The sequence below is a fragment of the Halichondria panicea genome, chromosome 1 (genome assembly GCF_963675165.1).
Source record: "Halichondria panicea chromosome 1, odHalPani1.1, whole genome shotgun sequence".
Taxonomy (NCBI): Eukaryota; Metazoa; Porifera; class Demospongiae; order Suberitida; family Halichondriidae; genus Halichondria; species Halichondria panicea.
The window spans coordinates 14,593,738-14,618,844 of NC_087377.1; the positions used below are offsets into that span (position 1 = coordinate 14,593,738).

Consider the following 25,107-nt stretch of genomic DNA (forward strand, 5'->3'; position numbering starts at 1 on the left):
GTACATACTAATACCTTTGTTCTTGTGCATTTTATCAGTTGTTGAATACGATTTCACTAAACTCAAATGTCTGCATGAACCTGCGACATAACACCTGTGAAAATATGTAACCTTAAGGTAGTTAGTAGTTTCTCATTACAAAAAAATTATAGTGATTATGATATTCATACGGTGAAACGACATAATGACAAAAGCCGCCCCGCCCGCCCGCATGCAATTAGAGAAAGTTTAGGACCAGAAACAGAGTATCACTAATTGGAGTGGCCTTTACTCCGGGTAATATACCCACAAAACATTGTCACCGTATATACGTTGCTATATTACATCATTGGACATGTACACCAGAGTGCTTCCTTGGCTAGAATATACTATAATTATAATTATACACACTATACTAGTTGACAGCAAAAATAATTGCTCTATACACAATTACACAGAGGAGGTCCGACATGTGTGCATGAATCACTATAATTTAAGTGCATTGTGGTCATTGGAGTCACGTGATATGTCCAGGACAAATGCACTAGCACAAGTTAGATCAAAAGGTCATAATTTTATCCCTGGGCCATATCTCCAGCTCATCGTCCATAGTCATAAGTTGCATAGTGCTGAAAAACGCCGCAAACCCCGAAAAAAGGTGCCACAAGTCGTGAGCATCGTAGAATCCAAACAGAATGCACTCTTTGTTGTAGTCCCTGGAGACGGCCGCAGAGGCAGCCCAATCAATACCATCCTGCAGTGAGAGATGCTCAGTCACAATTATAATTTTGTTTCGAAAAGAATGCCTGTTGCATGCATGGTATATGATTATGCTATATATAGCACATGCATGCATATGTGTATATCTAAATGCATCATACCGTATTACTGGGGATGAAGAAGCTTTGCGAATGAGCCAAATCAGCAGAAAATTTGACCCTTTGCGATCTAACTATTGCGTTCTTGCAAGGATCGTGTGTATTTTAGTAATAATTTAGGTTTTACGGATTTTATTGTCAAGCATGCATGCGAATTGATTAACCATCGCAAAGTTCGCAAATGTTAGATGCTCGCAAAACATTCTATAGTAATACGGAGATAGAGTAGAAGAGGAATTAAGTGATTAATTCACGTGGTGTTTTAACAATTAATTATATAAATTATTATACTTATATGTAATGGCTCTAGTTGTATATATCTCTTCATAACTCCCACAAAATCCCGGGAAAATTATTGTGCATGCCCAATATAAAGGTGTTGTTATTATTATGTGTATGTATATGTGTGTGCACTTGACTAATGTGTACATTGTTTACTTAGTTAATTTGTACTGTAGCTATATGGTTTCTGTTATAGGTATGTTAAGTAGGTTAATTACTTCCTGTGGAACAGAGCCTCCTTTTGTGTTAACAATAGATTCTTTGTTGTAAAGAGGCCCTGCGCGTCTCTCTTGTTTTTGGTGCATGTATGATCTCTGTTTTGTCAGTTGTTACTTTTGTCTATCTTGTTTAATGTTAAATCCTTGTCAAATCTTGAGCTGACTCTGCCGCTTAGCTAGTTCTAGCATTAAACTCTGCCAACAACAAAAGGTTTACTTACGATTGAGAAGAATATTAAAGCAAACACCCAGGAGAGAATATGAAGACCACCGAATAAAGCAGTCTTGGTTAGTTTCCTGTACTTTAGCTCCCCAAAAACAGCCTTTGTGATGAAATAGTATATCTGCCACATTGTACAGTTGGAAATGATGATTATGAGCATATAGAACGCAAACTTGGATGTCTGTGAGCTATAGCCAACGTAAGCCCTACACAGGATTATGATAATTATAAGCACCTATATATAGCTGGCCATTGAATGGTCACACTTACAGTAGAGTATTGAGCACGATTATTACAACTGCCATTCCAAACTTGGCCTGTATAATAGAAAGACAAATAATTTATGCAGTTAGTTAGTTCAATAAAACACACTTGCATGTTTGAGAAAAAGAAGGTCTCTGCATGTTGAGGCGACCAATAACAGTCTATATAATTATACATGCACATTTGTAAGAGTATACCTTGTGTCGTGGTGGATAAATACCCTCTGACCAAAAGTATGACAGAAGCTGCTTGAGCAATGAGGAGTTGATCTGCCAGCGATAATAGAACTCCACGGCAATCAACAGAGTAAGTAGAACATAGAGGAGAAAGAAACACCCCCAAAACAGAGTGCTAGAACTGAAGGTCTGAAATTAAATAAACCAAGATAATGGCAAATGAAGAGAATAATCAAAAAGTGCTAGCCTCGATCCCAGCCCCTCTCACTATAGAGGGCCTGGTAACCACCGTTTGCGCGTGGGTGGATTCAATAGTACTTTTATCTTTTGTACTATGGACACCCTGGCACGTTGATTAAACTATATTAGTGTCAAGAGAGAGAAATCGCCATCACAACTCTAGGCTCATACGAGGAGCACTGATCTTACTGAGATGGCATCAAACATGCAAGCGTCTGGAAGCAAGTAGATCGACTTGCCAGAGCCGGTCGGTATACTGATAGAAAAACGCCGACAAAACCTGACTTTCAGATTCTTGGGGCAATTGACGCATGCGCAGACAGTGTATACCAGGCCATCTTTCTCAATTGAGAGCGGCTTGAAACCGAGGCTATATAGTCAATAGCCAACGATCTCTACATAAAAACTGTGCACAAAGCTGTGAAACATAATAATTATTAAGTTGGCTTGGCCTAAATGGATACCCTTTCCAGGTCAATCGCACAATCTGGAACAGTTCTGTCACTTTAGTGGTTCAAAAGGTCAGCCCAACCCACCAAATTAGCTTGATTTTATCGCTGTCCCCAATTAAGTAGTGGTCATGCCATGGCGGCTTATATATAGATGGGCGTGGGTCAATGGTCGTGCACAAACAGTCGATTTTATGACTTGCTGCTGCTTCGATCGAAGCAAATGTGCATGCATGTGCATGGCCTTTAAGAGCTGCACTCTGGTAAACTAAGCTGATTAGCAAGCATGATATATAGACTATTGCATAAGTGCACGTGTCGACTTGTATAGTATACATTTGGTTTGCTGCTTCGTCTTCGAAAATATTCTATGGCTACCAAGATAGTCTAGAAGGTCTATCTATATACCAATGGATATATAATACTACTCAGTCCTATATACATGCATACTCTGTTACACTGAGTATAGCTTTTTTCTTTTAAGTGTCGTAATTGAACAGCTCAGCAAAACTTCAAGCATTATGATTCATGACACTATATATAAGTATACCACAGAATCCAATATCAACATTGACAAGTTAACGCTCCCTATATATTGCTTGTTGTTACAACAATTTGACCAGTAAAATTTCAACTCACAGTTCCAATACTTATCATGTACAATATCCCGACAATAAACAGCATGATATCATGCACTGGAGGTGATTTATCCAGACCACCACGGCACATTATTATCTTCTGTATTCCTATACCCTGGGAAATCAGAATGAACGAGGCGTCAAATTTGTAGTTGTCCTTGGTGGGACACATGTGATAGGCTGAGCTCATCACGGACGCTAAGATTGCAGTCACACCTGCACCAAATACAATCTAGACTATAAATTATACACATGCATCATCATGCACACTCAAATAATGAATTTGAAATTCCAATAATGAAGCTTTTACGCATAATTATGATGCATGCATGTGTATTCGATGAGAGATATGCAACTACATGTTGCTTCGTATATAGAGCACTTGCCTATTGTATAAAAAATTCCAAATTGTTGAGGTACTCCGATTCTTTTAACAATGGGTCTCTGAAGATTCATTTTCGCGTAAGCATAATAGAGATATTTCCTATACAAGGTAATTATACGTGTAAGTATTGTGCACAGTTAAATGGCAAAATATTAATTATAAGTGTATACGTATATAAAGGATTAAGTTTACTAAGAGATAAATTAAGTAAGCAAACTGTATAGAGTCGTGTTTCCCACATGCACACATTCAACAAACCTCCTTTTTGAGATGAGAATGATGAGCAGCCCAAGTGAAAATAACACAACGTTGCTGAAGATGGTATTGAATGACGATATACTGACTCCCAATATTCTCCACGGATGAGCACAAAGAAAGTTGTGGTAGCAAACATTCTCATTGCCAGAAGACACGATCTATTTGTATAAAAAAAACTACTGTCAATTAAGGAATTATGTCCGTAATCAGGTTGTAACCGATTGTATCATGTGTACATGAAGCGAGTAAACAGCTATTATACACACCATTTAAATACGTATACGTTGTTGTTTCTCTAAGTCACAAATACTTAATATAGTAATGTAAACTGTGTGGGTTGACATGACCATGCATGGCTAAGGCAGGCTACAATCAGAAATTGTCTACTGCACATGCGCAAGTATTACTGTTTAATGTGGTTGTCAGTTGCAGATCTACGATTGTTGAAAGGGGGGTTCCAGAACAAAGACTGCATTTCACCTATAAACAAGGTCGTAACTCCTTCAGCATGCGCATTATAGGACATCTAAAAAAAGATCAGCGCTTTTTCAACACAGTCAGCATGCGCTGGAGGTTTTTAGCCTTTTAGTAACTAAATCTGCATGTCAAAGAAAGCTTTGCAGGACTTACAAGAAGTGATAAGTGCATCCGATAAAGGAGAAACTTGCTGCTTAAGCCTAGCTCCCTCATTATGTTGGTTCAATTGAACCCAAAGAACCCCTCTGGATCCACCACTAGTTGTAGGCCACTTGAGATGTGGGTGTTTTACACACACATAGTATGCATGCTGCTCATAATTAATTATTTTGCAGACTGTGACTATACACATGCCATATACAATGATGGACTTTGGAAAACAGTAAAAATCTAGAAAACGGTCATCATTTTACTTACGGATCTGTACACGATGAGGAGTTGATAAACGGGCATTGCATAGAACAAACCACCTGCTAGGACTAACTTGTAGTAGTGGTCATAAGCACTCTGATACTCGTCAATTTCTCCCAGCTCAGAAACCAGCACCTTCACCTGCATATGAATGCATGGATACAGAATTATTTTGTACCAAAGTTTACCTAATTTCCATGTGTCCAGTTGTACTGGCGAATTAACAATATCACTACCAAATCCATTTTATCGTATCTAGCTAATTGCCATGCATGCAAGCTAGTGTCACAAAGTAGTAAATTTTAAGATTTTCGTAATACGTTACTGGTGAATAACCAAAGAGAGATGAACACTCACTGGGAAAGGTGGTTTGTCATGCTGATACGTTTCGATAAGTTCTTCCTCGTCCGATAATGAACTGTCACTCTCCTCCTCTTGGATCGTATCAGGAATCCTGTCCCGAAAGTGAAGCTCATGTGAGGGTGTGAGGCTGTGGGTGGGTGACGGTGTGAAGGTGGTGTGTTGTGTGAGGCTGTGGGTAGGTGACGGTGTGAAGGGAGTGTCAGCTGCTACATCAGATGCCCCTGGCTCTTCAATGTCGCCAGGTATCACTTCTGACACCTGTTTTCGCTGACGCAAGGTGGCAACATCAGTGGGAATTTCTGTTGTACTTTGAAATGCTGACGAAGGATATGTCTCTGTATATATACTATGTAAAGGTGATGATAAGCTTTGGTTTGAAGAGACAGAAGCTGATGAATTTCTTCGATTAAAGGCATTCTTTCGGTGTGAAGGTTTTGAGGGGGAATCAGGAACTACTTCATCCCAGTTGGAGCCGCTCAATACACTCCATAGTGTCGGTCTTTCAACAGGCTTACGGGCAGCTGCATGTGTGTGTGAGACATGTTCGGCTGAAAACGTGTGAGCAATCAACGATTACAGCGTAAATATATGCAGATCGAGAATTGCCTGACAACTATTATATATAGCCAAATTATAGCAATGATATTTTGCATAATTAATTTAAATACACACTGACTTCTAATTGTTACACGAGGCCGTGCCGCGGCCAGTGGGTATAGTAGTCATCTGGTTTGTTTGTTTGTTTGTGACAAATTACCTGTACCCCTCAGGAGAAGACTCCAGGCTTCTTTGCTGCCTTTGCAAGTTGCTGTGATTCTATATAGTCTACAATGAATCTCAACATGCCTCTAGCTCCTGTTACTTACTGCTTAGCCAGCATTGCATGTATATAACAATAATTATAACACTCTTTTGGTTGCTATATATATACACACCTGTAGATCATGTCAACAGCCGAGGGTTAGCGAATCAGTGCTCTAGTTGTTTTGATATTATGGAAATTCCAGCATGCATCCTCTTTATAATGCTGTCAGAAACTATTTATCTACATAAAAGCATAACATAATTATACCTTTATTGTTTAAAGCTTTCCGTTTCCAACGAATACCAGCAAGTACACTCGACAAAGTAACATTCAAATTTCCATATTCAGTAGCCTGTCCGTGAGTGGCTTTGCCATCGTGTTCTTCAGTGGTATGGTTAGCTTTCTCCACATCCGCATGTTCGACCGTGTACATTGGATGCTCATCATACCTGCATTAAAAGAATTACCATGACAATTAACAATCGATTCACAATCATCAATCACATAATTATAACTGCGTGTGTTAATTATAAAACTTACTTCCACCAATCAAAAACAACAATCCATCCGATTGTGACCGTGTAGAATACAACGATTAGAATGAGCAGTAAGGCCATTGGGACTGCATATTGCACAGCTGCAGAAAATGTAATGCACATGTGCGTAGACTATACCCCATATAATTAAGCCATTGTTTTATTCCATATTATGTAGCAGTTATTCGAGGTCATTCATTGCACTGAACGAGATTGACCATACGTACCTATTACAGTACCATACATGCATAAGGCAGCAATGTCTTACGCGAGTTTGTGCATCTTTATAATTATACTCAACTCACTTGTCAGTGCTGGTTGCACGGTCACCATTGTTCGTTTAACCCTTAATGAGCCGTTAAATAGTGTCGGGTTATGATTGTCTACTGAAACTCGGTCAATCAGGCCCTGATAACAATCGCAGTCACCATGGGGACAATCATCAGGATACACAGAGAGTACAACATAGAAAAATCTACCTTCACTCTGTGTCTGTTAGGTCAGAAAATAGAAGTGTTTGAAACCATACACCTATATTCAATTAATGAATCCAGACAAAACAATAGTAATGGGTTTCAAACTTACTTCTACATTGAACGCTGCCAGTGACCTCATGGTTTGGTACATGCCTCTATCATCCACATTGTCAACTAACTCCACGACAGGGCACTGCAATGTAGTAGAGAAACTGTAGCTAACCCGTATTACAGTGGCCGTTATAATTATAGTTAAATCAAAATTACTGACAAATTATTAATGCTGTAAAACGGACGCCCTTATTGGTTATTTATGTTAATTTTACACTAGTAAGCCGGCCTCTACACCAGAGTTAACTCTATACTTGTAAGTCTATTTGCGTTGAGTTTGACCCCGGAAGTTATGTAATCAATTATGGCTTTGTTTATGCTTTATGTGGTGGACAAGTATGCCTGGGACTTCTACATGGAAAATGCTACCTTTAGCTGGTTGAAGCTTACCAGCTCTACAGCATACAGATACAAGCGCTTTTTAACAAGAAATCCAATGGCATATGAAACTCCGAATTTCAGTAAAGTAGTAAAGTAGTTATGACAACTTTATGAAGATCAAACACAACTGACACGAATAAACTTTAGCTGCTCACTCACATACACATTCTGAATTGAAGCGATGGCACAAATGTCCCGGGTATCAGCATCAGAGGTGATCTTGACTCTCACATCGTTTAGATCAGGGGGGTATTCAAATAACAGGTACTACATGCATGCAGGGAAAACATGTCAAATGTTTATCTGTTGCATAGAGTTAAATGTATTACTCACGGAGGCACTGCAAGAAGAGGCATCTAATTTTAGTGGTTTGTGAAGCCTGTGACACATAAAGAATAGAATTATTTCGAAGGTACGTAATAAGACATGACTATAATTTTATCCCGTATATATTTAATCAGAGGCCGCTCTCAAATAGTGGCCTCAGTGAACTTTGAGGCTTGTCTCTAAACGTGGCGACCATTGATACTGTTATCTACCGTAGCAGCTAGCTAGGTAGCAGCTTGTTAGTGCTTTTGAAAGACTTTCTCATGGCAGAGTTCGAGTTTGTGCAGGTAAAAAAAACTTTTGAGGTTGTTGAATTATAGCTAGGGCTAATAAACTCCTCTCTTGCAAGTGGCCTCTCTCGAATTGTATATAGCCCTCGCCAGTAAAATGAAACATTAATTTTAGTAGCCGTGGCCTCTGATCAAGCATAATACGGTAATAGATATAGCATGAGACCGAGTGTGTATGAAATATACACGCACAAGCCCGAGGCAAAACGAATGCTACCGTATATATATAGCGGGAAACGTTTGCGGGTGCAATCGCTCGCTATTTGGCTCGAGAGCCCCCAGAAATGTTCGCGTTTCAATGCTATAGTAAACCACACACACCATGAGCTTTGCATGTGAAATACCGGTGTGTGGGAGTTTCTCCTGGTTTACATTTTTGCGTTAACTGCTCTTCCCTCGAAAAACGCGAAATTTTGCATCTCACGATAATGTCCCGCTATACGGTATTACGACAATATTTTACTATTATACCTTGTATTCTAACACGGAAGGTACTGTCTGTATATACGCTTGCTCTTTGACATCGTACAATTTACGGTGTATCTCTATCCACTTACTCTAACTTGTGCTGTTCGACAATGTCTATTCTGAGAGTGATGTTGATAGAGAGCAAACTGGAAGTAGAGAGATCAACAAGGATTTCAGACTGCTCTAAACTAGAGTTTGACTTCATGTTGAGAAAAGGGCACAGCATATGGTCGAACCAGCCGTAGGAAAGCCTGAGTGTGTGTGCATATACATGGCCATCAAATTGCATTCAACGTTATTTTTTTACAAGTCAATCAGCCCTGATTCACACCTGGTTGAGTTGACACCTCTTAATTACACTACCGCCCACTCACCCACTCTCCACAAAAGGCACGGACCAAGAGGTGACTCCCTTGCACTGTCTGGCAGTCACTAGCACCGGATGATCCATGACAGCATCGTCGCTGGCTGCATACACACGGAGCGCCTGCAACAACGTGCAATACTACCATTCCACAATCCAAACGTGAAAGATCACCTGTTTCTGAGTGGTCTGGTTGAGCTGGTAGCAGAGACTCTGTGGAGAGGTGATGTTGAGTTGGAAGGAATGGTTCTCCCCAAACTTCAGTGAGTGCTCACACAATATTCCCTCAACATGGCAATGGAGGAGACAAGTCAGTAGGAGAGAGAGGTGCACGGAGCTAGACATGGCCGGCTCAGCCACTAGATGTTTGGCCTTTGCCCTTTAGCCCCACCCCTCTTTTTGCAGTCATTACACAACTTTAGCTAGACAGGAAATCAATGAAAATTGGATCTGGACCCTGATCTGCATGCCCAGCCTAGAGACTCAAGAAACTACCTCAAATGGCCACTGTAAGTGATTCTGCATGCAACCTATACCTGCTCTAAAAAAGTCTTTAAATAGTATAGAATCTTATATAGCTAGCTCTAGCTGATTGCTGAGATCTCAAAAAATGTATTTTACTATAGATCTACATAATTATTATGTGCACATCATACACAACCATATATACATGTACACACACAGCGTGAGCTTGCTGCTATTGAGCATGATATTGATGTCACCACCGATAAAAGTGTTGCAGCAACAAGAAACATTTTAAACACTGCTATCGATACCAAACAATTGGGCATCAAGACAGTCACCAAACTGGTCAAGCAAGGAGAACAGCTGGAGAACATTGCCAACACTGTAGAAATAATTGGAGTCGATATAAAACATTCAAGACAGGAAGCATCGAAATTGGACCTTTGTGGATGCTGGTGTCGATGTTGTTGCCAAGGCTTAAACGTGTCATCAAAACCGGTTAGAACAGCTAGATCTAGGCCTTCTGAAACAGTGGTAAACAGACAACCTGTTGCATTTAAAAACGACCCTCAAGATCCGATAATAAAGTTTGTTCTGGATAATGATGACAGAGAAGTGGAGATTGATCAGAACTTGAGGTAAGTATAGTGCATGCATGCTATAAATTAATGCGTAAGAGACACAATGAGCATGCAGTGTAATTGTGCATGTAGTCAGTAATTGTGATTTCCCAATAGTTTATCATCAAATCAGCTAGAGAATTGCTGAGCTGTTGCTTTAATGTAACATGCACTTCCTCTCAGGAAAGACCCCAATTTCATCACCTCATAATTAAAAACCAACTTGCAGTGATGAATCACTGCAAGTTGGTTTTTGACCCATTGTATATATATGAAGTTGTCAAATTAATGATCAATAATAGCTGTTCCTTCCTGTGTTGTGCATGTGACAGATTAGATAGTGTATATATATACACATGCATGCATGCACATTTGATTATGCATTGTCATTGAGGAATTTGAGTATGGCCGGAGAGTAAAAACTCGGGAGGCATCATGTTGGTTATAAAAGCATGCAGGTTGCAAGGACGTTAGTTTAAAAGCCCCGTACATACATGTGTATATAAATAGCTACAAAAATGTGTTTGCTATATTCAGTATAATTATACTGCATGTAATACGTAAGCTATAATTATACGTTGTATATACAAAGTGTTTGCTAATCTGTGAAGATACAGTGGAACCTCCATAAAACGGACACCATTGGGGAACAGCCTTTTGGCCGTTATATAGAGAGGTGGTCTTCCTTGGGAGGTTTCGATTGCCAGCTATATGTATATGCTCTATGAGTCATTAATCCTCGAGGCGTATAGCCGCACGAGGGATACGGTAAAGCTGACTGTGCATGTATGCATGCATGTGTGTGTGTGTGTGCATGTGTGTGTGTGTGTGTGTTCCAGCTGTAACTGCTCAACGGTTACAATGCGACGAAAACTAACAGCTTCTATAGGCTTCTAGCCACGTTCTCTTGGATTTTGATTCGTGGATTAGCAAACTAAAGCTTTTTTCTCGAGTTTTGGTAGCCATTATTGAACTTGCAGACACACCCCTTATTCCAGGATGTAATGTGCACACGCTCAATACCACGTGTAAGAGAATCCATTTGAACCCCAGATCCTGGCAGAATCAATTTTCTTCTTTGTTGAGGTCCTGGTAAGCCACAAACCAACCTTTTCTGATAGCTTGTTATATAGACAACTAGCTATACTTTCTGTGATTGAATTCTGCTTATCTCACAGACTATATACTGACTATGCCTTTGACAAAGGTTTGCTCCCACTGTTTGGCTATACAGGCCATTTTAGACGATCAGTATGCACTATTAAATGTGGACACCCTTTCTTGTGAAACAATCAATTCAAGTGAAAGCACACATTGCAAATTATTCTGTAACACTCTAGCGAAAGCAAAAACATGGCGAGAGGCATTAGCAAGCGCACGCTTGCAACACTCGTTTCTTGCTGCAAATGAATCTTTAGAGCTTTGCTAACTGCTTCTTTAGCTTATACAAGCTTTGAAAAGGCTGTAGAGACAAGCTACAGCTATACGATTGTGCAAAATAATGCTATACCTCAGCAATAATTTTCTACTAATTCTGGGTGTGGCTATTGTCCGTTCTGGGAGGTTATTTTCCATTACTAAAGCTGGTTGGGGACTAGAAAGCTGCTCGTTATACGGAGTAGCTATAGAGAGGTGGTCGCTCCTGAGAGGTTGCTCCACATTGAAGTCATTGTATATATAGTTTCAATCCGGACCTGAGCTCTTGGCCGTTGTATAGCATGCATGTGGTTGCTTTTCGGAGGTGGTCGTTAATGGAGGTTGTATATATATACTGTATTTCTGATTTGCATGCATGCATGCACATATACTTTTATAACTTCAGGGAAACTGGTAAAATACTGGACGATTTGAGTGAGCTTGCAATAGGGATTGGAGATGAACTGGACCGTCAAAACGAGTATATTCCAGAGCTCACAGAGCAAGCCACAAAGACATCAAATGATATCGAAGCAGCAACTGCTCACTTAAAGAAATGTACACCTGTATAATTATACTGTTTTTTAGTCTTGCAGCACTATCAATAAATTATTATAGATAGAGCCGATAATTATAGCTAATTAATTTTTGTGGATTGTGATGAAGAAGCAATTTTCATATTGTTATTAATTTATTATGGCTTAATTAAAATGTGTGTTTTTTCCTTAGTCACGCTGACTCACGCACTTGCGTGAAAACCACACATCATTTTTACACTGCATTTATACATACAATTATATACGTATACGTACCGCGTGGTCTTACAATAATATTAGTACATGCAACCATACGCAGTATATATAGGTTCAAGACTAAGGTTGTACATATAATTATAGCTGATTATAATTATATATAAAGATCGATTGACAGTGCATGCTATATATATTGTATGTGTAAATTATTGCACACATTTTCACTGCATGCATGCATGGTGTTTTAACTAAAACGACATGAATAATTATTCACATGCATTACTATTATTGATGGTTTGCGAGATGGTCAAAAAAGTGTGGGACCCTTGTTATAATTATTAGAAAAATTGCACTAGATTTCGTCTGATCATAAATTATCATGTACATGCATATAGATAATGAAGAGAGGGATTGCAGGTTTAGATTAGCGCTAAGCAATCTACCGTCCAGTCTGTATGATAATTATGCCTCGGTGCTGCGCATGCGCAAGCAAGGTATACGGTAGTGTATATATATTGGGTTGCAGTAACCACAAGTATCTGCTCTAGACACTGAAGAGATAGCAAAGAAAACAGCTGCTAATTTTGCCCGAGCATGTATGCAGGGAAAGCAGATTGATGGCATTCACGATATAAGCTTAAGGTTGTGGGAAGGATGAAAGAGAAGCAAGAGAAGCAGCATCTAAATTGGATTAATATTGGTGCATATATGGAGGTGTTGCCACGGAAGAAAGTGTATAGCTATATACAAGCGGTCAGATGATCAAGATCACGTCGATCAGAACCGGCTCACCTTAATTTTATTAATAAGATAACCAAAAATTATAGAGAATGATATAAGATTGAAGATTATATACAGTCATGCATGTAGCTAAGTATACAAACCGTCAAAGAATTGGCATGGTGTGTTGGTTTGCCCCTCTAGATTTAGTAACCGTGCATGCACTATTTAGCACCATGCATGCACCATACAAGCAAGCACCGATCGTGGATGTTTTTACATGTATAATAATTATGATTATGCTCGAAATAATAATTATTATTACTATTTGGCGTAATTGCCTATAATTATTATTATTGATTCCTCATGCACAACATGCATATATATAGACACACATGCATGCACGTACGTAACATCAAACTTTATGTCCATGCATGCATGCATCTTTTCAGTGCATGGTATAGTTATTGTATAGCCTTAATTGCTATAAATTAATTATGGCTTGTGCTAGAGATAATAACCACCAATTTGTATGAGAACTACAGTACTCCCATCATTGTGCTAGCATAATCCCTTTTAGAAGATAAAATTAATTTAGCGTTATACGTACATGGTCAGTTATTCCTTATTATGTTTGCAGAATTATAATAAATAGCATTATAATGGGATAAACCACAAAGTGATTGTGTACAATTGCTAATCAAAATTAATGATACTAAAAATTCAAAATAGCACGTAGCACCTACAATTATATAGAGTCGACTTTGTAGAGTTCAAAAGGTCATGATCTTGTTTCGTGTCAATACCTCTTGGCGATCATCCATTGTCAGCAGGAGCATGCAAAAAAAGAAGGTTGCAAAGGCCGATAGGAAGTGCCAGATGTCGTGAGCACCGTAGAAACCCAGTAACATACACTCTGAGTTTTGGTCTCGAGAGACGGCAGCTGACACACCCCAGTCAATCGTTTCCTGCATGAAGGGGACTAGTATTACAGATTTTTGGCTACTTTTCAATTCACACCACTTATAATTATATTGTGTATAGTAAACTAGCCTCCTTCACAAGCCTTGGATTGAAGAGATGGCCTGCTACTGCTAGCGCATGTGTAAAATTATTGATTATTGGCCGTAAAAATTAATTTCAGTAGAACCTCGCTAATCCAAATAGAGCAGGACCATGCAGACGCCATCTGAATAAATGACATTTCCGGATTGGGGGGAATGGACATAAATATATGTTTCACTAATCCTGCCAAAACGTCAGTATAGTGTTTATACCATACCCAAGTTTTTACTATTAAAATGTAGCTTTTGGAATACTCTGTTAAGTGTGCTTAACACAAACATATAACTCGTACAGGGGGGAAGTTACAAGGTATGTTTCGAAATGACTTGGGTACATTTTTCTTACTGGATACACAATTGAAATAAAATTAAAATTCCTCACAATTTACCACAACCATAGACAAGTACTATCTATGAATTAGATTATTTTTTACACCACAACTGTCAAAGATAAAAATCACAAATCAGAATAGCGAAACATACCTTATAACTTCCTCCCTGTACAAGTTATATGTTTGTGTTAAGCACACTTACAGAGTATTCCAAAAGCTACATTTTGATAGTAAAAACTTGGGTATGGTATAAACACTACTGACGTTTTGGTGAAACATACATTTATGGTCCATTCCCCCCTTAACGGATTTCATAAGTGATTTTATGGATTCTTTTGTTTTACGAGCATACACATTGTTATGATTAGCGTATGCGCAAGCAGTCGATACCAGGCCGACTCTGAGAGAAAGTGCGGTCTGGGATCGAGGCTATAAAAAATTATATAATAGTACAAGTTATAGGCCTATAGGTGTCTTGAGTGGTGTATGGTTGTTTTTGTCTAGAGGTTATAGTACCAAACACCATGCATGCACCGAACATGCATGCAGTGCACATTCCTGTAAGTACTATTAAGAGAACACATTTTTGTTCTTAACATGAAGAAAGATCGCTACCTATATAATTATACAAACACAGTTATACAGCATATAGCTATATTGAGGTTTATAGTGGTATATATATAATTATATATACAATAACTATAACTATAGCAAATGGCTGCTGAGTATATAAGGTAAAAAGTTGTCTGTTCCACCCCACCCCCACAATCCTACTTTATACGTATACTGGGTCTCAATGCATGCATAGTTGTAAATAAAAAAAATTATGTCAACAATGTAACTGAACATGCACTCGTATCACAAACAACGATGCAATTCCTCAGGCACTCACCAATGTGAAGACTAACAATCCTGCCGCCCAACAGAGCAAAGTGAGCACAGTAAACACAAAGACTTTGGAGGGTGGCCAACACTTGGTCTCCCTAAACACCGCCTTAGCCGCCGCATAGTAGGTTATGTGGAGAAGCACGTTACAGATGAGCACAAGGAGAATGAAAAGGGCAAATTTTTGAGTTTGGAAGTTAAAACCAGTGAAAGCTCTGAAATGAAAAAAGACCAATAAGTATACGAACAAAGATTTTGAGATCCCATAATAATTATGGCTATGACGTACGAGAGAGTTGCAAATTGTTTGCATGCAAGACATCCCATTTTGTCTAATTAGGACTGTAACTACACAGTTACATGTACATGGCAAAATACTTAGCACTATAATAATAGTTACAGTTCTAAAAATTTGGCCTCCAACAGATAAAAAAATTTCCTAATCATTAGGCCAGACCAAAATAAAAGTGATTCTGTTTCACAGATCCGGACAGCTCTATCAAACAAATGGGTGGAGTTTGTTTTAAAGAGAAAGAACTATAATTAAGTGTTGTTGTGCCAACTTGGAGAGATCCTTCTGCTACAGACTCTCACTCAAGGATGAAACTGCATGCCTCAAAGTTTTGTGCAATGAATAATTATTATCAGAGGCCGTGCCGCGACCAGTGGGTATAGTAGTCCGTTGGTTTGTTTGTTTGTCCGTTTGTGACATCTGAGTCTGCTCACTTGCAGCTGGCTGCCATATAGCACTGCATTTACAGCATGCATGGATTGCCTCCACACAACAAGTATTATAATAGTGGAAGCTTTCAATGTTAAAGCCTCGTTGTCGAAAAAAGCGAGAAAAACTTGCACATTGGGCCTTAGCCATGCATAGCTTCCATGCTTCATACGTACATACAACTGCTTAATCCTTCATGTAAACCGAGCTGAGTGTTAGCACTTCAGTGCTCTAGTTCTATCCTGTTTACGCGAGATGAAAGTACAATGCCATTGTCAAACTGCCTGCCACGATCCATATAAAATCCGTGAAACAAAAAATCTATTTGGTCTGGCCTAGCTAGCTAGCTTATACTTTACCCTATATATAGAAATAACGTTACGGCTAGTATAGACTTACAGTGACCAATTAACAGCAATAGTTAGGACAGCGAGCACAAACTTGGGCTGTATAAAGAGAAACAACGAAAGTAAATAGACAAGTACTTGTATAATTATGTACCGTATAGGGGTAATTTTCGTTGTTGAATCTATTGAGGTAGCTTTAATTTTTGTATGATGCTCTTCAATACGAAATATACGAACATTTCCACGATACAAAAATAACCCGGCCGCTATATACGGTACATACATGTACATGTAGTTCAGACTGGATTGCATGAATGCAGGAGGAAGGAATTAAGAGAGAAACGAAACATGTTATGTAACAGGCATTTGGGACAGAATTAATGGTTCTGAATAGAAACTTCATGATCTGTATTATTGCAGAGAGCGGCAGCCCCACCATTGCTATATTGAACACTTTCATGATTTTTTGGGGCGAGCTATACAAATCCTGAAAATTGTCCCTTGGAAATTACTCAAAAATTAATGGTGCACATCAAAACACCACGCCCGTACCTTGTGTCTTGGTGGTAGAACTCCTCGAGAACTATAGAGGTGAATCAGTTTCCTGACACCCTCTTTGTTGAGAGGGATCTGCCAGCGATAATAGACCTCTACGGCAAACACCAGGCTAGACAGTACATACCCCAGCCAGAACAACCACCAGAAAATTGGACTGTAACTGAATATCTGTAATTGGCGAGAAAAAATAGGGGAGAGAGGGGTTAATTGGATTTAGACCTGTCACAGATATATTCTACCCAAATACCGTATAGCGAGTAATTTTCGTGGGGTAAAAATACGAAAACGGTGATTTTCGTGAGCTTCATTGCTTGCACTAGCTATTGCATGCCGGTACACCGCGCCTACGTTTTGGTGTTAAACATTTCGTGAAGGAAGCTCGCCTACGAATAATTATTTTCCGCCACGAAAATTACCCGCTATACGGTACTCATTGCATGTGTACATAATACAATAGAGTTCCAATAGCAGCACACTCTAAACTGAAATGACGGGGACTCGAAGATTTTCTACCGTATACCGTATTACTAGAATATTTTGCGGGTGAAAAACCTTTGCGAATGAGCCAAATCAGCAGAAAATTTGACTCTTTGCGATCTAACTATTGCATTCTGGCAAGGATCGTGCATGTGTATTTACTCATTTAGGTTTTGCGGATTTTATTGCCGCAAATTGGTCAACCCTCACAAAATTTGCAAATATTTGATTCTTGCAAAACATTCTAGTAATATGGTAGCGGGTAATTTTCGTGGGGTAAAAAATTTGTTCAACTCGAAAAACGGTGGTTTTCGTGAGTAAAAATTCTTGTGGCTGCACTGCATGTATTCCTACGTTCTGGTAAGCCACGCCTATACGTTAAAATTTCGTGGAGGTCAGCTTGCCCACAAAAATAACAAATATTTTACCCCACGAAAATTACCCGCTATACGGTATATATCCAATGTAAATGAATGTGTTACAAATGTAGCCAGTACTTACCGAGCCGATCACCACAGTAACCATCAAGGTAGTGAGCACTAACATGATGTAATGAAGATTTGGAATCCAGTCAGGGTTTCTGCTCTGTATCAACTTGTGGATTCCCAGTCCGAGTTGGATGTACATAAACGTCGCATCGAACTTGAAGCTGTCTCTAGAAGGGCACATATGATACGCAGTACTCATAATAGCTTGTCCCATCATCGCCATGCCTACAGTGACGCATGATATATTCATATGAGCATACAATTAGAGAGCGAGGTGTACATACCGAATGCGTAAATGATGCCGAAATTCTGAGGCACCCCAATCCTCTGACGAACAGGCCTTCTTTTGTTCACCACCACATAGCAGTAATACAACTGCCTCCTGTACAAGGTTCCAATTAATACACGTACATGTATTGCAGTGCCAAACGTCTATAGCTGTAATTAACTAACTATCCACATTTCTGCTAAGAAGGTATAATCTCAGTAACTCAGCTCAGAACTTACACTTCTTATACAAAATTAATACGAAAATTTTTTTTCTCATATTAATTTTAAAAAGGAGTGCCCTATAATTATAGTGTGTAACATACATGTATACACAGTTGAACGAGAAACGTGATATTACCCACCTCCTGTACGTGATGAGTATGACGAGAAGTCCAAGGAGAAAGAAGGCGATGTTGCTGAACATATTGTTGACTGCTGTAAGGGGAAGTCCCCACAGTTTCGATGGCTGGGAGCACAGGAAGTTGTGGTAACAGATGTCCTCATTCCCTGAGGCCATTATCTATAGAGAATGATTTGTAGGTGCGTACATTATCAATGGGACATTTTTATATAAACAGAGTACCATATTATAATACTTTGTTTGAAATATGGATAACAGATGCACATAATTATACTACCGTATATTGCTGGTAATTATGGTTTTCGTGGTTGAACACTGGACCATGAATATTTACCAACAAATGAAGTGACCTTTACCTGCAGTGCAAGCAGCAATCGCAGTAAATTTGCTCAACCACGAATCCTTTGCCCCAAAAATTACCCGCTATACGGTATTTATTTTCACTCAGAAATGCAATGCTTTCGTACTACACTAAACAGTGAATAAAACAAGAGGAGAATAAATTAAGGCACATATGTACTATACCAAGAGTGCATGCATGCATGCACTCTTGGTACTATGTACACGCAGGGCTGCGTCTAGATCAGGGGGGGGGGCGTTTTGGGCAATTAAAAAATGTAGGAGGGGCGAAGTCATCAGAATTATAGCATGCAGTACGAATGAATCTGCCAAAAAAAAACTGTGCCCAGGGGGGGCGAATTACCCCCCTCGCCCCCCCCTCAATGCAGCCCTGACACACATATACTTCCATTGCATAGACTTGATTAATTATGTACATATAGACTTTATCACATTAGTATTGGAGTAAAATATGGACATCATTTATACAGAATCTAACACGAATCCATGCAGAAGGCGAAAGAATGTGATGTCAGACATAATTATAGTGACACAATACTTACGTATCTGAGAGTGACGAGTAGCTGGTACACTGGTAGAGCGTAGAATGTGCCAACCACAAATACATACACAGGGTAATAGTCGAAGGTACTCTGGTGCTCGTCCAACTTCCCTAACTCAGACATGAGCACATTTACCTACAGATGTCAGTACGTGTGAAACTCATGATACAACTGAGGATTTATAATTTTGGGGAGAAAGATAAGAGAGGTCCGGAGGTCTTCACTTTTCATAATTAATTTTTAGTAATTGAAATGCTATTTACTTGATGGTATAGACCCTCTCTATATAATTATGTGTATGTTTTATCAGCTGTGTAAGGGAGGGAGGTAATCTAGACTATTTATAGGGAAGCTGAAGATTTGCCCTTGCCTCCCCCCCACTGGATACCCTTGGCAAACCATGGAAATTGATCTTACGTGTATTTGCTTGGGGGGTGTTAATGATTACGTATATCGTATAATTATAGAGCATGATGCACATATATACTTACTGGGAAAGGACCATCGTCGTGCTTGTAAGATACTGGTGACGACTCATCATCGTCATCGTCACAATGGATGCAGTCTGGTACTGTACTCTGACTGTCCTCGTCACTGTTGATAGAGGTGGGGCGCAGCGGACTACCTGCGCTGTCTTTGGGTGGCAGCTCAGCATCTAAAAGTTGTCGTTGTCGCAATAGCGGAGTGCTTTGATTGGACGGGGATGCTAGAGGAGATGCTGGAGACTGGCTTACGGTGGAAGTTTCCAAAGTGGCCGCTATGTGTGCGTTCGTATAAACAGAGGGATGGCTCACATAAATAAAACAAAAATGTATTGATGGAAAGAGAGTAAAATTAATGGTATAGAAATTTAATGCAAAATCTGATAAGCTGGACTGAAAACAATACGCATAAACTATAGTGGGAATAATAGTGTGGTCACGGTAAATACCAAATACCGTATATAGCGGGTAATTTTCGTGGGGTAAAATTCGTTCTTTTCGTGGGCAAGCTGACCTCCACGAAATGTTAACATAGGCGTGGCTTACCAGAACGTATGAATGCAGTGCAGGCAACGAGACTAAATGAAAATTTTACTCACGAAAACCACCGTTTTCCAGATAAACGCATTTTTTATCCCACGAAAATTACCTGCTATACGTTACACAGTCATGTGTGTTGAGGTTGAGGTTGTCTCAAACAAAAGGTCACCTTTTTTAGCCAATCTCTTCCAGTGGACACCAGCCAACACAGCCAGTAAGGTAGGTCTCACTCCAATCACCGTATCAGGTTCGCCCTGAGTGGGTGATCTGGGTGCGGCTAGTGTACTATCATAATCGTCGAAGGGTGTGATGACCTCCTCGACCAACGTGCTTGCCTGTCTCTTCAGAGCATTGTACACAGGGTGGAGGTCAAACCTGCAGAGCCATGAGAATCAATAAATTTTTTTCAGCATAACTAAATACTGTGTGGGTCTATAAATCAACAAGTACAGGATTGATTCTGTAGCTAGGATCTAGATCAATGTTATTTGTGCCTCTAAGTTTCAGAACATCCCCTTCCTCACCTCCACCAGTCAAAGACGGTGATCCAAGCAAAACTGACCACGTAGAATGTCAACAGTAGAGCCAAAGCCAATACTATGGCAATCTTGTACTCTTCACCTATGTCATGTATATAGAGAAACAAATGTAAACTCAACACAGACATTTCTGTTGGATTAAGATGACATATTTTCGCGGCTATAATTTCTGCTATTCTGCGAATAAAAATTAATCACAAATATTATTTTGTACTCGCATAAAATTTCAATTAATGAATGCATTAAAACCACGAGCTTGCGAGTAATTACAAACGTTATTAACCGTATAGCGCGAAATTTAAATTTTCCATTAAGCAGCCTTTCCGCGAACATTGTGCAACGAAATGCTTTAGAGGCCATTTCACGAAATATATAAGTGCCTCGAAAATTTCGCGCTATACGGTATTCTGCAGCAGCAGAAAAATCTATAAGCGATTGCTTTAATTATCATCGATATTCAGTGATGCCTAATTACCTGTGAACATATTTCTTAAACGTAGATAGCGTAAAAAAATACAGAACCTGTGAGTTAAGTATACCGGTATAGGCTTATTACTCATGCAAGCATGCGGTACAGCACAAGGGCATGACGTTATAACCTACTCATTGCTGACTGTGTAATTTCAAGGATCATTGTACCTTTAGAATGAACTAATCAGATTGCAGATTCTACTCTACTGCATTGGAATTCGCCATGGTCTAAGCAATGCAAGTTAATGAGGTGGTGGGTGCTTTAAGTTGGAGTCAGGCTAGCCGCTACATCCTGGGTAATACAGGTATTATTATAACCACATCCTCGGTGATATTGATACATTACCCAGGCATGCATATTTACAACAATACAATCCTTTGATGTCTGACCACAAAGATTATAAGGATTCCTACATCTTGAATTGCATGGATAAATTGCATGGATAAATAATTACTGTTTACGGAGCTTTGTGACCTTTATAACGTATCTATTGAACCCCCACATAATTAAAATATTTGTGGCTTTATTGAATTTAATGTCCCCTAAACAGTATTATTATTACCAGACAAAACCGTCTCCACGGTAACAGTCACATGCTTAATCCTCGAGGGCCCGGTGTAGAGAACAGGATCATAGTTGTGTGTCGTCTGATTGAGTAAGTTCAACTTGTTGTATCCATAGTAGTTGCCATAGTCACAGTCGCCTTGTCGACCATTGTTAGGAAACACGGAGAGCACAACATAAAAAAAGTTGTAAGGAGAGCCATGATAATGTTTCTGTGGGTATGGGAGTTGGACATGTGATCTTCTTTAAAGGCAAAACTTAAAAGGCAAAACTTTAATTATAGTGTACATGCAAATTATTAATCGTAATGCCTCACAAGTGTGCATGTACAACGCAGCCCTGATTTATCACTGTAAATATTTTGCACAGTTGTATAAAACTACGAAACTTTTAAAAAAACTCACAAAGTGAGCTAGCTGAATACCTACCTCCACGTTGAACACAGCTAGTGACCTCATCGTTTGGAACTTGCCCCTGTCCTGAGGATTGTCCATCAACTCAACCACAGGACACTAAAACAGGGAGGTATACGGCATATCAATTACCGTATTAGTTTTGCGAGCATCAGACGTATGTAAACTCTTTGAGCGTTGATCACTTCGCAAAAATAAAAACACAATACCGTATAGCGGGTAATTTTCAGGGGACAAAATATTCGTGGTTCAGCAATATTGAGACATTTCGTGGGTAATATTTTCGTGGTTGGAGCTTGCACTGCAGGTAAAGGTAAGCAAGGTTGCTTCATTCGTGGGTAAAATATTCGTGGTCAGACCTTCAACCAGGAAAACCACGAATGTTTTGTCCCACGAAAATTACCATCTATACGGTAGTAAAACTGCAAAAGTACATTTTCTGTCTCATTTGCAACCAGCAAAATATTCTAGTAATACGGTACCAAATTGAATTGAATGCGGCCACATTGGCCGGTAGAATAAACCACAACTAGACGAACCTTTCAGCCTACATTGTACATGTAGCTTACAATATAAAAGAGGTGGACTGAATTGAGAGATTGAAAATAGCCAACCCTTCGAAATTCTGGGCACACCACTGTACGTGTATGTACGGTAAACAATGCATTCGCAATACACTGAATTGATTTTTCGTATGGTGTAAATTCTTGGTGGCATCAGATTGTAAATTACTTTCTATGACATTTTTGTTGAGGCTAAAAGTTGCAACAAAAACTCCTCCTCCTTTACTGTACTTTAGGCGTAATAATGTGAGGGGTATGGTCAGTGTTACAAATTATGTGTGCTTGAAAGGCAGCATGCTTGGTGGTATACACTCGTAGACTAGTGGATATGCACTCACATAGACATTCTGAATTGAAGCAATGGCACAAATGTCCCGGGTGTCATCGTCAGAGGTGATCTTGACTCTCACATCGTTCAGATCAGGGGGGTATTCAAATAACAGGTACTGGATGGGGGAGTGGTAAATATAACTATTATTATGTACATTGTTAGTCATTGGAACTTCATTCTGTGAATAGCACAATGCCTACATGCAGTGTAGCTATTACAGAGGTTAATTGTCCTTTCTGGGAGGAATAACTAAAACAACTTATGGTTATTTACGTGCATTGCCCACTGTAGAGTAGAGATCAAGAGGATCAACTATCATGCAGTAATTAATGTACTAAAAGTCTATTTGCACCCCAGAAGGTATGTGGTCAATTATGGCTTCATTTATGCTTTATGTGGTGGACAAGTATGCCTGAGACTTCTACATGGAAAATGCTAACTTTTAGCTGGTTGGAGCTTACCAGCTCTACAGCATATAGATAGAAGCGCTTTTTAACAAGGAATCCATGAAACTTTGAATTGCAGTACAGTATGACAAAGTTATGACAATTTTATGAAGGTCAAACTCAACACAAATAGACTTTAACGTCTACTAGAGATGACTGATGTTCGAACTTATACATGTAATGAAGGCGGTGACTTACAGAAGGGCTAGAAGGAGATGCATAAAGCTCATCTGGCTTGTGCAGTCTGTAGGAAGTGAGGTTGTACTAGTAATAATGGGAGAAGACATAAATAATGAGAATTAGAGGGTTTTGAATCACATGAAGTTGCTATAGAAGAAAGGCCACCTAATTATATCAAGGTGTACTCACTGTAAACGATAATGTTTAACAATGTCTATTCGGAGAGTGATGTTGACAGATCGACTACTGGAGGTGGATAGGTCAACAAGGATTCCAGACTCTTCTGAACTGCTCAGGAAAGGGCACAGTATACGGTAGACCCAGGGGTATGCAATCCTGAAGGGAAGGGGTGGATATAATTATTATAGTTCATAGAATATAAACTGCCTAATTCTTACTGCACCCTTAAATAGTAACACGAACATTCACGATAATTATGGTTTTGGAATAAGGAAATCTAGCCACTAAGGTTTCAGCTCAAAATTAGGACACCTTGATGATCTATAGGTTCCAAAGGTGTCTGCATTTAAAGTATTTACTGTATTTTCAGTAATCCCCCTACACACTCAGTCCTGCATTAGTACTCCCCTCCGCCCACTCACCCACTCTCCACAAAAGGCACGGACCAAGACGTGACTCCCTTGCACTGTCTGACAGTCACTAGCACCGGATGATCCATGACAGCATCGTCGCTGGCTGCATACACACGGAGAGCCTGCAACAAGTGCAATACTACCATTTCACAATCAAAACGTGAAAGCTCACCTGTTTCTGAGTGGTCTGGTAGCAGAGACTCTGTGGAGAGGAGATGTTGAGTTGGAAGTAATGGTTCTCCTCAAACTTCAGTGAGTGCTCACACAATATTCCCTCAACATGGCAATGGAGGAGACCAGTTAGTAGGAGAAAGAGGTACAAACTTTGAGAGCTAAACATGTTTTGGTTGTTTTGATGTGTGACTTGTTTAATTAGTGCATGCACATGGCTTGATAAAGATCGTTAATGGGATATCTGAAATATTGACTATAGTAATTATTGGCCTGATTTCAAGCCGCGGATATCTTAGAAATCAGAGTACATGTACTGTGTGACTATACTAGTCTGGGGGCCAGACCTAATAGCTCGGGGGCAAAATCTAGAGAGCTAGGATTAGGTCTGGAGACTCTTGCAGCATTTCCGTGTGCTCTAGCGGAATGTGGCCAG

At 39.5% G+C, this 25,107-nt stretch overlaps 3 protein-coding genes across 6 annotated transcripts; 1 reads left to right on the forward strand and 2 right to left on the reverse strand.

The window, feature by feature from the left end:
• Window positions 1-228: 228 nt before the first annotated feature.
• LOC135351841 (SID1 transmembrane family member 1-like) lies at window positions 229-9,397 on the reverse strand. 3 transcript variants are annotated; one of them, XM_064550962.1, is made up of 18 exons: window positions 9,174-9,316; window positions 9,010-9,103; window positions 8,725-8,886; window positions 7,884-7,929; window positions 7,710-7,817; window positions 7,168-7,251; window positions 6,888-7,074; window positions 6,587-6,683; window positions 6,314-6,495; window positions 5,236-5,762; window positions 4,885-5,019; window positions 3,991-4,148; window positions 3,734-3,831; window positions 3,349-3,563; window positions 2,042-2,209; window positions 1,851-1,897; window positions 1,579-1,786; window positions 229-733 (listed from the first exon to the last, which is right to left on the reverse strand). In XM_064550962.1, exons 2-18 carry the CDS (start codon window positions 9,084-9,086, stop codon window positions 539-541), a joined length of 2,694 nt encoding a protein of 897 aa, XP_064407032.1. In that variant the 5' UTR covers window positions 9,087-9,103; window positions 9,174-9,316; the 3' UTR covers window positions 229-538. The 3 variants fall into 3 exon arrangements, with proteins under 3 accessions (XP_064407032.1, XP_064407024.1, XP_064407035.1); XM_064550954.1 differs by having other exon boundaries at window positions 230-733; window positions 9,010-9,122; window positions 9,174-9,396; XM_064550965.1 differs by lacking the exon at window positions 229-733 and adding an exon at window positions 1,953-1,978 and having other exon boundaries at window positions 1,644-1,786; window positions 9,010-9,122; window positions 9,174-9,397.
• A 5-nt stretch (window positions 9,398-9,402) lies between these two features.
• On the forward strand, window positions 9,403-12,194 carry LOC135351873 (synaptosomal-associated protein 23-like). The gene is made up of 3 exons (XM_064550987.1): window positions 9,403-9,508; window positions 9,684-10,102; window positions 11,907-12,194. Exons 1-3 carry the CDS (start codon window positions 9,500-9,502, stop codon window positions 12,070-12,072), a joined length of 594 nt encoding a protein of 197 aa, XP_064407057.1. The 5' UTR covers window positions 9,403-9,499; the 3' UTR covers window positions 12,073-12,194.
• Window positions 12,195-13,614: 1,420 nt separating this feature from the next.
• LOC135351883 (SID1 transmembrane family member 1-like) lies at window positions 13,615-24,891 on the reverse strand. Of its 2 annotated transcripts, none has more exons than XM_064550999.1 (18): window positions 24,673-24,891; window positions 24,510-24,622; window positions 24,097-24,243; window positions 23,926-23,971; window positions 23,289-23,396; window positions 22,403-22,486; window positions 21,973-22,186; window positions 20,924-21,020; window positions 20,569-20,774; window positions 19,869-20,134; window positions 19,378-19,512; window positions 18,477-18,634; window positions 18,129-18,226; window positions 17,858-18,069; window positions 16,874-17,047; window positions 16,374-16,420; window positions 15,261-15,468; window positions 13,615-13,940 (listed from the first exon to the last, which is right to left on the reverse strand). In XM_064550999.1, the coding sequence occupies exons 1-18, from the start codon at window positions 24,838-24,840 to the stop codon at window positions 13,746-13,748; spliced, it is 2,676 nt and encodes an 891-aa protein (XP_064407069.1). In that variant the 5' UTR covers window positions 24,841-24,891; the 3' UTR covers window positions 13,615-13,745. The 2 variants fall into 2 exon arrangements, with proteins under 2 accessions (XP_064407069.1, XP_064407075.1); XM_064551005.1 differs by having other exon boundaries at window positions 24,510-24,603; window positions 24,673-24,815.
• Window positions 24,892-25,107: the final 216 nt, after the last annotated feature.

Excerpts from the sequence above, each read along its gene's own strand:
- LOC135351841 (XM_064550954.1), bottom strand. The coding sequence starts at position 9,344 with ATGTCTAGCTCCGTGCACCTCTCTCTCCTACTGACTTGTCTCCTCCAT. Across the intron at positions 7,818-7,883 it reads CCTCTTCTTGCAGTGCCTCC|TACCTGTTATTTGAATACCC; the intron begins GTGAGTAATACA and ends GCATGCATGTAG. Across the intron at positions 7,252-7,709 it reads CTTCAATTCAGAATGTGTAT|TGCCCTGTCGTGGAGTTAGT; the intron begins GTGAGTGAGCAG and ends ACTACATTGCAG.
- LOC135351873 (XM_064550987.1), top strand. Across the intron at positions 10,103-11,906 it reads GAGATTGATCAGAACTTGAG|GGAAACTGGTAAAATACTGG; the intron begins GTAAGTATAGTG and ends TTATAACTTCAG.
- LOC135351883 (XM_064550999.1), bottom strand. The coding sequence starts at position 24,840 with ATGTTTAGCTCTCAAAGTTTGTACCTCTTTCTCCTACTAACTGGTCTC. Across the intron at positions 22,487-23,288 it reads CTTCAATTCAGAATGTCTAT|TGTCCTGTGGTTGAGTTGAT; the intron begins GTGAGTGCATAT and ends TCCCTGTTTTAG. Across the intron at positions 20,775-20,923 it reads ACCGTCTTTGACTGGTGGAG|GTTTGACCTCCACCCTGTGT; the intron begins GTGAGGAAGGGG and ends ATGGCTCTGCAG.